Source organism: Arabidopsis lyrata (genome assembly GCF_000004255.2).
Source record: "Arabidopsis lyrata subsp. lyrata unplaced genomic scaffold ARALYscaffold_6, whole genome shotgun sequence".
NCBI classification, from domain to species: Eukaryota; Viridiplantae; Streptophyta; class Magnoliopsida; order Brassicales; family Brassicaceae; genus Arabidopsis; species Arabidopsis lyrata.
The window spans coordinates 10,325,279-10,337,168 of record NW_003302550.1 but is presented as its reverse complement, the minus strand read 5'-3'; the positions used below and the strand labels follow the sequence as shown (position 1 = coordinate 10,337,168).

The 11,890-nt window shown below is 35.0% G+C and overlaps 3 protein-coding genes across 3 annotated transcripts; 2 read left to right on the top strand and 1 right to left on the bottom strand.

Moving 5' to 3' along the window:
• Positions 1 to 220: 220 nt before the first annotated feature.
• Positions 221 to 1,882, bottom strand: LOC9310231. The gene is made up of 2 exons (XM_021023054.1): positions 992 to 1,882; positions 221 to 694 (listed from the first exon to the last, which is right to left on the bottom strand). The coding sequence occupies exons 1-2, from the start codon at positions 1,486 to 1,488 to the stop codon at positions 421 to 423; spliced, it is 771 nt and encodes a 256-aa protein (XP_020878713.1). The 5' UTR covers positions 1,489 to 1,882; the 3' UTR covers positions 221 to 420.
• A 3,090-nt stretch (positions 1,883 to 4,972) lies between these two features.
• Positions 4,973 to 6,652, top strand: LOC9310230 (putative F-box/kelch-repeat protein At5g24040). The gene is made up of 3 exons (XM_002874117.2): positions 4,973 to 5,562; positions 5,635 to 6,109; positions 6,209 to 6,652. Exons 1-3 carry the CDS (start codon positions 5,309 to 5,311, stop codon positions 6,599 to 6,601), a joined length of 1,122 nt encoding a protein of 373 aa, XP_002874163.1. The 5' UTR covers positions 4,973 to 5,308; the 3' UTR covers positions 6,602 to 6,652.
• Positions 6,653 to 8,088: 1,436 nt separating this feature from the next.
• Positions 8,089 to 10,061, top strand: LOC9310229 (putative F-box/kelch-repeat protein At5g24040). The gene is made up of 3 exons (XM_002874116.2): positions 8,089 to 8,436; positions 8,809 to 9,286; positions 9,516 to 10,061. Exons 1-3 carry the CDS (start codon positions 8,189 to 8,191, stop codon positions 9,861 to 9,863), a joined length of 1,074 nt encoding a protein of 357 aa, XP_002874162.1. The 5' UTR covers positions 8,089 to 8,188; the 3' UTR covers positions 9,864 to 10,061.
• The last annotated feature ends 1,829 nt before the right edge of the window (positions 10,062 to 11,890 follow it).

Genomic DNA, 11,890 nt, shown 5'->3' with positions numbered 1-11,890 from the left:
CAAAACTCTAATTTCAAAAAGTTTTCCTTGTTCCATAAATAGTAGAAAGTTTTAGGTCTTGTGTTTCTTTTTTTTTCTTAAACATAAAGTGTTTTAATTTTAACTTGATGCATCTACTTAACATTTTTGATGTACATATTTGCTCAAGGTAATCGGGTCAGATTTTTGATTCTGATCCAGAAATCTTTGATTCGGATCTTTTCTTTTTTTTTTTTTTTAGGAGAAACACTTGTTTTCATTCATTCAAATCAAGCCAAGTACAAGAAGGGGTGATTCAAAGATCACAAAGTTTAAAACATTAATAAAAGAGACATTCCCCAATGCCATAAAAAGATGGATAAGGTGAAACGACATAGGTTCCATGAGAGCTTTGAGACAAAAGCGATAAAGCATTTTGGCACATGTGAGGTCACGGCTAGTTTAATGATCTTCCACGAACGAATCGATGGATGACAAGTTGGTCACTGTCAAAAGACGAGGTGACGTTGAAGAGGGTTCCATGTCCGAGGTTCTCGTCGGCGCGAGAAGGGCGAGCTGGAATTGCTCATCGGCAAGGAGATGAGTGTTGACGGTTCTATGGTCGGATGGACTTGGAGATAAAAAGTTGAGAAAGCTTCGGTAACCACCGTTCCTTGGATACGGGATCATAATGCCGTTCTTCCTCAAGCTTTCAATTTCATGAATAATAACCTTACTGTTGATTAAATGCACTTGTTTGAAATCAGTATTCAGAGGAAATGGGGAAAACGGATTGAAGAAGCTTCGGTAACCACCGCTCCTTGGAGACGGGGCCATAATGCCGTTCTTCTTCAATCTCTTGAATTCATGGAAAATATCCCTAGGTGATTTTAAGGGCAGAGTTCCCAAAAAATCTTTGTACCAAACTAGAAACAATGGTGAATTATGTTCCAAATGACGTCCTCGATCAATTGTATCCATAAAACGACACAAAGTGTGGCTAAGAAAGGACAAAAGAGAGTTTAGATCAAACCTGTGCAAATATGGAAATGGACGTTGCTTTATAATTTTCTTGGCCACAAGAATAAGACAGTTGGGCCTGGGTTGAGCAGTTAAAGGAGTTGGGCCGCCATTTAGGTTGTGGACAAAAGGAAGATGGGCTTTGCTAATAACCTTGTAGGTGGGCTTCAAGACTCTTATTGTTGGACCGCAACTCTTCAAGATGGACAATAATAGAGTAAACGTTGGGCCCTGCTGTTGTTGTTGATTATGTGGGCCGAGTCCATTAAAAGGAACCTCCAGCAAAATTAGGGTTTTGCCATGTGCCGTCACTGTTTTTACCGGAGAAAACGCAGGCACCGACGGTCCAAGGGCCTCCAGCCACCAGAAGCAAACCGATAGCTCGGAACTAAGCCATGGAGGATCCAAATGATGCGCATGGGGAGGTGGAGCTCTTGCCATGGACGAATTCCGGAGAGAATAAGCTTCTGTAGGAGATGGTGTAGATCCAGATCTAGAGTAAACGGGCATCGCGAAGAAGCGAAACTCAGCTTTGTTAAGTAATACACCACTGGATCTAGAAGAATCTTCTTTTGTCGACTTTGAAATAGATGTTGAGAGTAGAGGGAAAAGCAGGAGGAGTGTCACTAGAGGACTCTTCCTTTCTCTGTCTCTAAGGATTGAAGCACCGTGGAAAATGGACAAAAGGTTGAAGATTCGGGAAGATTGAGAAAACGGCCAAAAACAAAAAAAAAGCAAAATAGAATTAAAACGCAGCAAAAGCAAGAGGAGGAGATCTCCCGACGCCGGCAAGCATAAGCTTCACCGGCGCCGGAATAGATGGTCATGGGAAGCGCCTCGATGTTAGTGCCCGAGAGAGTTTTCAGCTTTTATTTTTACTTTTTTTCCATAAAATTTTATTCGGATCTTTTCTATATTTTAGAAATTTTGTAGTTATTTTGGGTAAGATTCTCTACAAATAAAATCACGACATTATTGATTGCATTAAAATTGAATTCTAATAATTCGTTGGTAAGATGTTTTAAAGATAAGGAAATTAGTTACTAAATCATACCATATATTTATATATTTTGTAATTCATGTTTAATGTTTTTTCTTTTCTGATTTTGTTTATATGTATGTTTTGGTTTTCACTAATTTAGATCCAAATTCTGATATTTTGTAAATGTATAATGTTCCAGGAGTCTAAATTCTGATTTTGCTAATGTCACACATGTCAATTTACTAAATTCTGTAAATGTAAATTTACATCTAAATTCTGATTTCACTAATGTCACACGGATCAATCTCTAAATGTGTAATTGAGTTAGTAAAGTACATCTGCTTTATGGGTTAAATCTTAAAAACTAAAAAGTATAATCATATAACTTTAATACTTTATAAAATTTATTATAAAAATCCAACATTTTAAGTTTTTATAAGTTTTAATCTCCGTCCAAATGGGTAATTGCAATACTAACTTATTCAATTACATATGTTATACATGTTAATGTAAAAATACCAAAAGTTTAATTCATATAACTTTAATACTAAATAACAACATTCCAAAATCTAATATTACTATATATATAAATAATATATTGTTCTGCTTAAATCCTAGATTTTGAAAATTTTACATATAAAAAGGACCAAAAATATACAAAATAAATACAATAAATTCATCAACTTAAAATAAAATTATAAAATTAATTAAATATTTTAACTCGCGGTATAGCGTGGGTCATATCGTAGTTATATTAACAAAATTGTAGAAGAGAAGATGAAAAACCAAATGAAACTTGAGAACTTCATATCATATTAGTACAAAAAGATGGTTTTTAATAAACTAACAAAATTCTAACGTGTCAATAAATGTATTTTTTTTGTTTGAAAAGTCCTTTTCATATGTTATAAAACACACATACCTAATCATCTTTTGTTTCGCTTATGTTTTACAATTATTTTGCTCAATTTTTTGTCAAATTTTTCTTCGTATTAAGAAAATTAATTAATAAGATATTATAAACACAAAATCACTTTGATTTTCACTATAACAATATATCACTTTGAGAAATTTCTAAGTTAACAATAAATCCTTTTAATATTTTTTTGACCTTTTATTCCACAATGAAAGAACTCTATAGACCTAAAGTTATACTAATGACGTTATAGCAAATAAGTACTTCCGAAGAGTGTAAAATATTATAACCTTTTGTAATATTGAAGTAATCGAAAGAATTATCTTGTTTATCATTTTTCTCTTTATCATCTCATTTACTCATTTTTACACTTTATATTAGTTTTCTTTCGATAAAGAACATTTTATATATAGTTAAAAAAAAAAGATAATGATCACTTTGCTAAAATTATGTATCAAACTAATAATCTGTAATTATTTGTTTTTCTTCTCTCTAAAAATGAAACATTGCAATATTCTTATTAAAAGTTTTAGAATATATTGACTTGTCAGTATTTGATTAATGTAGAAATTCTGAAATTACAGTACGAATATACAAATCCGAGGTGAATTATAGTTTTGATTATCCCTATTAAAGAAAAACATCAATCCATATAGATTGAATATATATATTTAAAATACATCAATCAAGTGTTGGTTATTTTTCATTTTGAAAAAGAAAAAAACGTTAGGGAATTTGGAAGCAAAACCAAAAAAAAATCTCCGTAGAATTTCACACTTCTCTGCTACAACCCATTGAGCCTCTCTTACCAGTGTCTGCTCCACCCACAGTGTAAACTTAAAGTTAACCTTTACAAAGTTGAAAATTTCTAATTAACAATAACTAAATCCGTTTAACCGTTTTTTTGTTCAAGGAGGAAATGCAACGACGGTAGGACAAATTAACTGAGGCTTGTCACATTATGATCAACGCACTGCTTTTTTCAGTGGTTGTGGGAATTCCCAGAGTACTTAGTTTCAGCCAAGCTGTTGGGACGAACACTGATCAAAGGCCGGCATGGGGGATCAACTATTTACTACATTTCAACGTCTTCAATAGCAATTTCTATATTGGGTCAGTTTTGGCTTACGTTTTATGTTACATCGCGTCTAAGGGTGTTGAATCTGTGGCTTTAACTGCATATTTTGATATAATTTATATTTTTGTTGGGGTTTTCGCAATTTTTCTCAGGATTTATCACGTATCTATAAAACTATCCATCATCGGCGGTTTCCTCTTTGCCGTGGTCTTGGTAACGGTCTTCTATCGGCGATTTTCGAGAGCTTATGGCTGAAAATCAAGAAAAAATAGTACTCCCTTTGTTTTAAAATATAAGATGTTTTAGACATTTTATTTTGTCTCATATTATAAGATGTTTCACAAATATAAATGCATTTGATTATTTATGACCACTTATATTCTGTAGTATTTTTTATGATTGGTGAGATTTGTTTTTATTAAATACAAATCATATTTTTTAAAGAAAAACAAAGTACCTAAATATGTGTGTTTTTACTGTAAACATCTTATAATTTGAAACAGAAAGAATATTTAAATAAAAACTTGTCTCAGATTATATATCAATACAATGTCTCGGTTTACTATTCTCGCTTGGTTTATCTATTTTATCTTGGTTTAGATGTTTGTATTTAAGGAACAAACAATGTTTATTTATGAAGCATAAACTTAATCAAAATGAAAAGTTTGTTAGATCTGAAATGACTTGAACAATGTTTAGAATTGACTTCTCCCTCAATACCCAATTATCCACATCAATCTAAGAAACATTGTAATACTCTTATTAAAAGTTTAGGATAAATTGACTTGTCAGTTTATGATCAATGTAGAAATTCTGAAATTACAGTACAAAAATACAAATCCTAAGTGAATTATAGTTTTCAAAATCCCTATTAAAAAAAACATTAATCCATACAGATTGAATATTTATATTTAAAATACATCAATCAAGTGTTGGTTATTTTGGCATTTTGAAAAAAAAACTATAGGCAATTTGGAAGCAAAACAAAAGCAAAAGTCTCTCTTTCCCTCTCTGAATAGTCTCCCTTGTTATATTTATGCCTTCTTCGTGTTGTAATTGCTATTCTATTCCATTAAATTTTGATTAGGAGCTTTCTTCTTCGCATTTCATTATGATTATATATAAAAATGGTCTCTTTAATCATTCACTCATTCGACTTTCTCCTCAATTTTGCAATTTTCTTTCATAAAACTGAATTGAAAGAATACTTGCAGGGCATTGTTACAGCTTGTAGTACACGTCAAGTAATAAAGTCAACGCATTCCTCAACCAAGAGAACAATAGAGAAAGTCAACACGTTTTAGTTTTTGGGTTATTCTTCTCAGATCAAGTCTACTATCGTTCAGAGAAGAAAATGGTAAAATGGTCGGACTTGCCACCGGAGATTCTCCATTCGATCTCCCTAAAAATCGACAATCCCTTTGATCTGATCCACTTTCGGTCGGTTTGTTCCTTTTGGCGATCTTCTAGTCTCCTCAAATTCAGACACATGACATCACTTAGATGTCCTCTTCCCCTTGATCCCGGCGGTTGTGGTGATGATTGCCATATCTTGAGCAGCCGTGTTTACCTTCTCAAGTCTCCTAATCGCGACCGTCCCCAATATTGGTAATAAAATCTGTTTCTTGAATTGATTCTTGAATCTTGATGATACTTAAATGAGAATATGATCCCTGCCAGGTTGTTTAAGCTACAAGCAAAAGAGAATGGAGAAGTTGTTCTACATAGTTTGTTCTTAAGAAGACACTCCTCTGCGTATGGATGCTTGTATCCAAGTCTGTCACTTGATTTGCTTAATTGTCAAATCTTTGAGCTAGCGAAAGAACATGTGGCATGTTACAGCGAATGGTCTGAATTATTCGAATGCATTTCAAAATGTGAAGAACGTATCGGCTTTATGGGTTTAAGCACAGAGAACAACGAATATATGATTCTAGGGAAGCTCTCATTCAATGGTCTCGCAATGTTTAGGTCAGTCGATAAGCGTTGGACTGAGCTTGGGATAATCTATGATTCATTTTTTGAAGGGATAGTTCCATTTAAAGGTAAGTTTTACGCAATAGATCGCACTGGAAAAACAACAGTGGTAGAGCCAACTCTAGAAGTGAATACATTTCAGCGGTCAAGGCCTTGTGATAAGACAAGGAAACGTTGGGTAAGGAGACTAACATTTTTATATCTTGTGTTTCATGCAACTAATTGGAACAAAACTAAAACTTAAAAGTGTTTTTATTTCATTCGTTGTCTCCAACAGCTTGTAATGTCAGGGGACAAACTCATACTCGTAGAGATGTGCACAAAGAGCCGATACGATTTTCACATACCAAACATCCGTGAGAAAAAGATATGGTTCGAAATATCAGAGTTAAACGAGGAAAGAAACGATTGGGATCAAGTGGAAGATATGGATGGTCGCGTGTTGTTCTTGGAGCATTATTGCAGTTTCTCATGCTTGGCTACTGAGATTCCGGGGTTTAGGGCTAACTCTATAATCTTCATGGACTTGTGGGGAGGATCTAACTCGTATGAACATGAAAGCATTCTCGTATATGAATTTGATGAGCAAGGAATAAGAACTTTAATAGATAAACAGGAGTATATAGAGCTGTTTCCATCTCCCCCTGGTTGGGTAATCTCCAACAGATGATCATATATATCTTGATCAGTTTATTCTATGTAACGAAGATTTTTTTCTTCATTTTGGTATGACTCATGGTGTTCACTTGGGAGATTATTTGATTCTCTAGGCCAACGTGGAAGTATTGACATGGGGATTACATCTCATTGCTCTGTTTCCGATGCTCTCATAACTCACAGCCGTAGACGGCACCGAGTAGAGATTTTGAATAAGATTGAAGATGAACTTGAATCGCTGCGACTTCGCACGAATGTAACGGGTAATGACATTCCCCTTTGGAGGAAGAAAAATGATGCTTTCAAGAGCAAGTTCTACTCAAAAGATACTTGGCATTTGATCCGGCAAGTCAAGCCAAAGTGTTCTTGGTATAAAGGAGTATGGTTCCCTAACTCCACTCCCAAGCATGCTTTTATCACTTGGATTGCAATCAACAACCGCTTAGCCACGGGAGACAGATTAATCAAATGGAATGCAAGTTCAAACGGAAGTTGTGCTTTATGTGGGCAAGGAGTAGAGACAAGGGATCACCTTTTCTTCTCATGTCACTACTCCTCCCAAGTTTGGTCAGCTCTCGCTCGTGACATGCTAGGCAGCAACTTCACGGCAAGATGGGAATCTCTCCTACCATTACTCAACGCTCCATCAACTCCACGGCTTCACTTATTTGTGTTGAGATACGTGTTTCAGCTTACAGTCTATAGCATTTGGCGAGAAAGGAATGGACGTAGACATGGAGATACTCCGACGCCAGCATCCAAACTAACTCGCTTGATCGACAAGAACGCTAGAAACCGGTTGAGTACTTTGGCTCAGTCGGGCTCGCCGGTATACGAAGGTGGTTTGCGCTACTGGTTCCACACCCACAGCCACTAATCTCCTTCTCAGGTTTTTTAAAAGTTATATGAACTGTTTCATCTCTTTGAACTAAATGATGCATTATTTGTAAAACAGTCTTTTTTTGGTGAATACAATTTTACATACAAAAAAAAAAAAAGAAGATTTTTTTCTTCACCTTTCCTTTTGTAAAACTAGACTATAACAATGCTACTGATATAGAATAAAGTGAGTTCACACTTCACACCTACATATATACTCGGTAGTCCAGACAAAGAGAATTGTTTTAGTTTTTTTTTTATAGAAAAATTACTTGATCTAATTATAAATCCTTAATCTTTGGTTGACTTTTCCAAATTAGACATAACGTTAATTAAAACCAAAAACTCTGTCACAAAATGTTAAATCTGACTAACCTAATTCAGTCAAGTGAACCCAAAGTTGAAGATTTATTTGTCTAGTGAGATATTTGAAAAAACAAAATTAGCCAAAGAGGGATTAGTGATGGATTAGTGTTTTGTTCTGTTATATTTTATATATGATTCGGAACGAGAATAATAAGTTCAACTTGTTAATAATTTACGCTAAAAAAAAAAAAAAAAAAAAAAAAATTACCCTATATACAGCTTGGTTTGCACGGCAATTAAGAAAGTCAACGCATTTCCTCAACCCAAGAAAACAAAACAATAGAGAATAACGCTCCATCTTCTTATTCTCAGATCTAATTGAATTGCTATTTCCAAGTCAAGAGAAGAAGAAGAAATGGGCAACTGGTCGGAGTTGCCACTAGAGATCATCCACATGATATCAGTGAGAATTGACAACCCCTTCGATCTGATCCATTACCGATCGGTATGTTCCTCATGGCGATCCTCGAGCCTTCTCACATTCCGACCAGTTCCATCACTTAGATGTCCTGTTCCACCAGATGCCGGTGGAGATGATTGTTATATTTCAAGGAGTCGTGTTTATCTGATCAAGTCTCTTTCTAGCGTACCTTTCCAATTTTGGTAATCAATTATCAATCCACTTTAAACAGTTTTGATCCAAAAGTTACCATAATAATTGGTCTTTCGTTTTCATTTTGAAATGATTCTTGAATCTTAATGAATGTGTTAAAAATTTCACATGAATCATAAATTGCAACCTAAAGTAATATATTAATTAGAAATACGGGTTAATCCCCTCGTTTTTAAATGAAAGCTCAATTTCCGTTCTCTCCGGACCAACACTTTTTCAAATATAATGTTTTGAAGCTAACCGGAAATTTGGTCTCCAGATATTCGCCAAAACGCGGATATTTAACCGTTATCCGTATGGTTCCTAAAAATTAAATAAGGTAATTCAAATTTAATGAAAATAATTTGCATTGTTCCTTGCAGGTTGTTTAAGCTACTAGAAGAGGAGAATGGACTTGCTCTGCACATTTTGTTCAGTAGAAGAACCTTCTCTGTGTGGGGATGTTCATATCCAAGTTTGTCACTTGACTTGCTCAACTCTCAAGTCATTGAGCTAGCTCAAGAACATGTTGCTTGTTACACCTCTTGGTGCGACCTTTTCGATGATGATTTTGCGAATAAAGAAGGAAAAAGTATTGGTTTTATGCAGTTAGATGCAGAGAACAAGGAATTTATAATTTTGCGAAGACTCTCAATCCAGGGACTTGGCATGTATAGGTCATTTGATAAGTGTTGGACCGAGATCGAGATAGAACCTGATCGTTTTCTAGAAGCAGTAGCGTCGTATAACGGACTATTTTATGCCATCGATTCTACCGGAGTAATGATAGTGGTAAAGCCATCTCTAGAAGTGAACTCGTTTCATCGGTCGAGGCCTTGTGATAAGACAAGGAAACGTTGGGTAAGGCGAACAAAACTTTTTTTTAAAATACTAAGATTTTTTTTCATCTAGTTACAAGTTACAACTTTCTTCCTACGGCGAAAAATAAAAATATTCACACTTTTTTTAGTCAACCAAATAAGTTGTGATTAGTCTAAGATAAGATTTTAAGTCCCTAGCTTGTACATTTTAACCCCTCAATCATAAACACCTTTTAAAATTCTCTCTTTATAATATTGTCTATATCCAGCTTGCCAAGTTGGAGGAGAAACTCCTACTAGTAGAGATCTGCACCGAAAGCCAAAAGGAGTATCTCACACCAAAACTCCTAGCGGAAAAGGGATGGTTCGAGATTTCGGAGTTAGACGAGAAGAGAAACGATTGGATTCAAGTGGAAGATGTGGGTGGTCACGTCTTGTTCTTGGACTGCCATTGCTCTTTCTCTTGCCTGCCTACTCAAATTCCGGGTTTTAGACCCAACTCTATAATTTTCGAGTGTCTTTATGGATCTTATAGACATAAAGACTTTCAGGTGTTTGAATTTGGTGAGCAAGGTATTAGATCTTTTGAAGATATCTCCGAGTATGCTCAACTTTAGTCGTTTTCCCCAAGGATAATTTCCAATGGATGATTTTGATCATCGATCACAAAACATAATTGAAACAAAAATGTTTGTCGTCACCTTTCAATTTTTTTTTTTTTTGTTCAACACAAATGGGTTGTATATAAAACATTTTTGTATACAAACTAATTGTATATGGTTTTGTAATATATCCTGTATCATCAATTTAGCATTGATAGTGTACCCATTTTTTTTCTTTATTTATCAGCCAACTTTTTCTATCTTTTATAATTTAAGGTTGATTTGATGTGTGGTTTGTCTCAGTGTCAAAGGTTAGATTTTAGTGAATCTGAGAGTGGACAGATTCGTGGATTGTTAGTAAAAGCGTCTACCGGGTTATGTCAACAGGTTACAAACGAGGTTGTTGGGTCTGTGAGGCAGTATTCACTTGTGGGTGGAACGCACTTCTGGTGTTAGCATAAGTGTGAGATGAAGAGTGTTTAGGTTCTTATTCAAGAACATAAACTTTTGAATGGATGGCAGCTACAAAGATTCATGTTTTGTGCAGGTTTGTGTTTTTTATATAACACATGGTGATTCTCTTGGAATGAATTTAAGAGAGCAAGGAGTTCGTATCTCAGGTGGAGCAATGGATTCTCAGTGGTTATCTAGTTTCCTAATCAGATCTTCAAGCGACAAAGAGGTATATGATGGAGAAACAAGATTTTGTGATGTATGGGATTGCGGTGTGGTCTGATGAGGTATCAGCATAAGTTGTTGCCATATTAGATCACGAAGAATGTTCCAAGTGGAGATGACAAGGCTGCTGGAAATAGAGAAAGGTTCTTGGACTTCTTCTCACTCGAAATTCGATGAGCATGATATACCATATGATGTTCTCTGGCTTGATATCGAACATACAGATGGGAAGAGATACGTTACATGGGATAGTGTGTTGTTTCCTCCTCCAGAGGAGATGCAAAAGAATTTGGCAGGAAAAGGGTAGGAAGATGGTGACCATTGTGGATCCTCATATCAAGAGGGATGACTCATACTTCTTACACAAGGAGGCTACTCGGATGGGATACTATGCTAAGGATTCATCTGGAAAAGACTTTGATGGTTGGTGCTGGCCTGGTTCATCATCTTACATTGATATGTTGAGCCCACAGATTAGAAAATGGTGGGGTGGTAGGTTCTCATATAAGAACTATGTTGGGTCAACTCCATTGTATACCTGGAATGACATGAATGAGCCTTCCGTATTCAATGGTCCCGAGGTATAACTTTCTATATTATTGGTATTTTTTGCTTGTTCCGTTATTGTTTTTCTATAATCTGTATAGCTCATTTTCTCATATTCATTTTGAATTTGCGGTCAAATGTAATAATCCATTGTTTTTCTATAGAACAATTATGGATATGTTTGAACTCTGATTGGTTATTTAATGTATCCCTTATCTTGCATGATATGACACCTTTTATTAAATATTGCACTACTAAAGAAGTATTTTAAGATCTATTTTATGTTTATGTGGTTTTACATTGTATATTTATTTCTGTGACTGTGTTAAGAGTGGAGTGTAAGCTATGATTGCATATCAACACAATATCTCAAAGCTGGTGTTGGAAGCTGAAAAGAAGTCCTAATAAAGAGATAAATGCATAAAAAAATTCAAACTGCATTTGGAAGACAATGACCAAGAAGTTTGAGTTAATTGTCTACATCAGGAGAAGATCACATAAGTGTCTACTCAGGGAAATCACTTGCAGGTTAGTCAAGTGGATAATTTCAAGTATCAGGGAGTCATAAAGAAGAAGAAAAGACTCTAGTTAGGGTCTGGATAGTATTAATGACGATGGTACTAAGTTCTGGTGGAGTTTCGCATGCTTGAAAAGCATTGCAAGATGAGGTTTGTGCCACTGGTTTATATCCTTTTGATGCATGTCTATATTGTTTTACAATATTTTAAGTGACTCTGCTGAACAATGTAGTCTTTACAGCTTGCGCTATTGTTGTCTCTCTATTAATAGTATACATATGCCATGTAGCTAAGTAATAG

Bases quoted from the DNA above. Each gene is read 5' to 3' on its own strand.
- LOC9310231 (XM_021023054.1), bottom strand. From the start codon at position 1,488: ATGCCCGTTTACTCTAGATCTGGATCTACACCATCTCCTACAGAAGCT. The intron at 695-991 runs GTTTGATCTAAA...TTTAATCAACAG, and splicing joins CCATTTCCATATTTGCACAG to TAAGGTTATTATTCATGAAA.
- LOC9310230 (XM_002874117.2), top strand. From the start codon at position 5,309: ATGGTAAAATGGTCGGACTTGCCACCGGAGATTCTCCATTCGATCTCC. The intron at 5,563-5,634 runs GTAATAAAATCT...GATCCCTGCCAG, and splicing joins CGCGACCGTCCCCAATATTG to GTTGTTTAAGCTACAAGCAA. The intron at 6,110-6,208 runs GTAAGGAGACTA...TGTCTCCAACAG, and splicing joins ATAAGACAAGGAAACGTTGG to CTTGTAATGTCAGGGGACAA.
- LOC9310229 (XM_002874116.2), top strand. From the start codon at position 8,189: ATGGGCAACTGGTCGGAGTTGCCACTAGAGATCATCCACATGATATCA. The intron at 8,437-8,808 runs GTAATCAATTAT...TGTTCCTTGCAG, and splicing joins AGCGTACCTTTCCAATTTTG to GTTGTTTAAGCTACTAGAAG. The intron at 9,287-9,515 runs GTAAGGCGAACA...GTCTATATCCAG, and splicing joins ATAAGACAAGGAAACGTTGG to CTTGCCAAGTTGGAGGAGAA.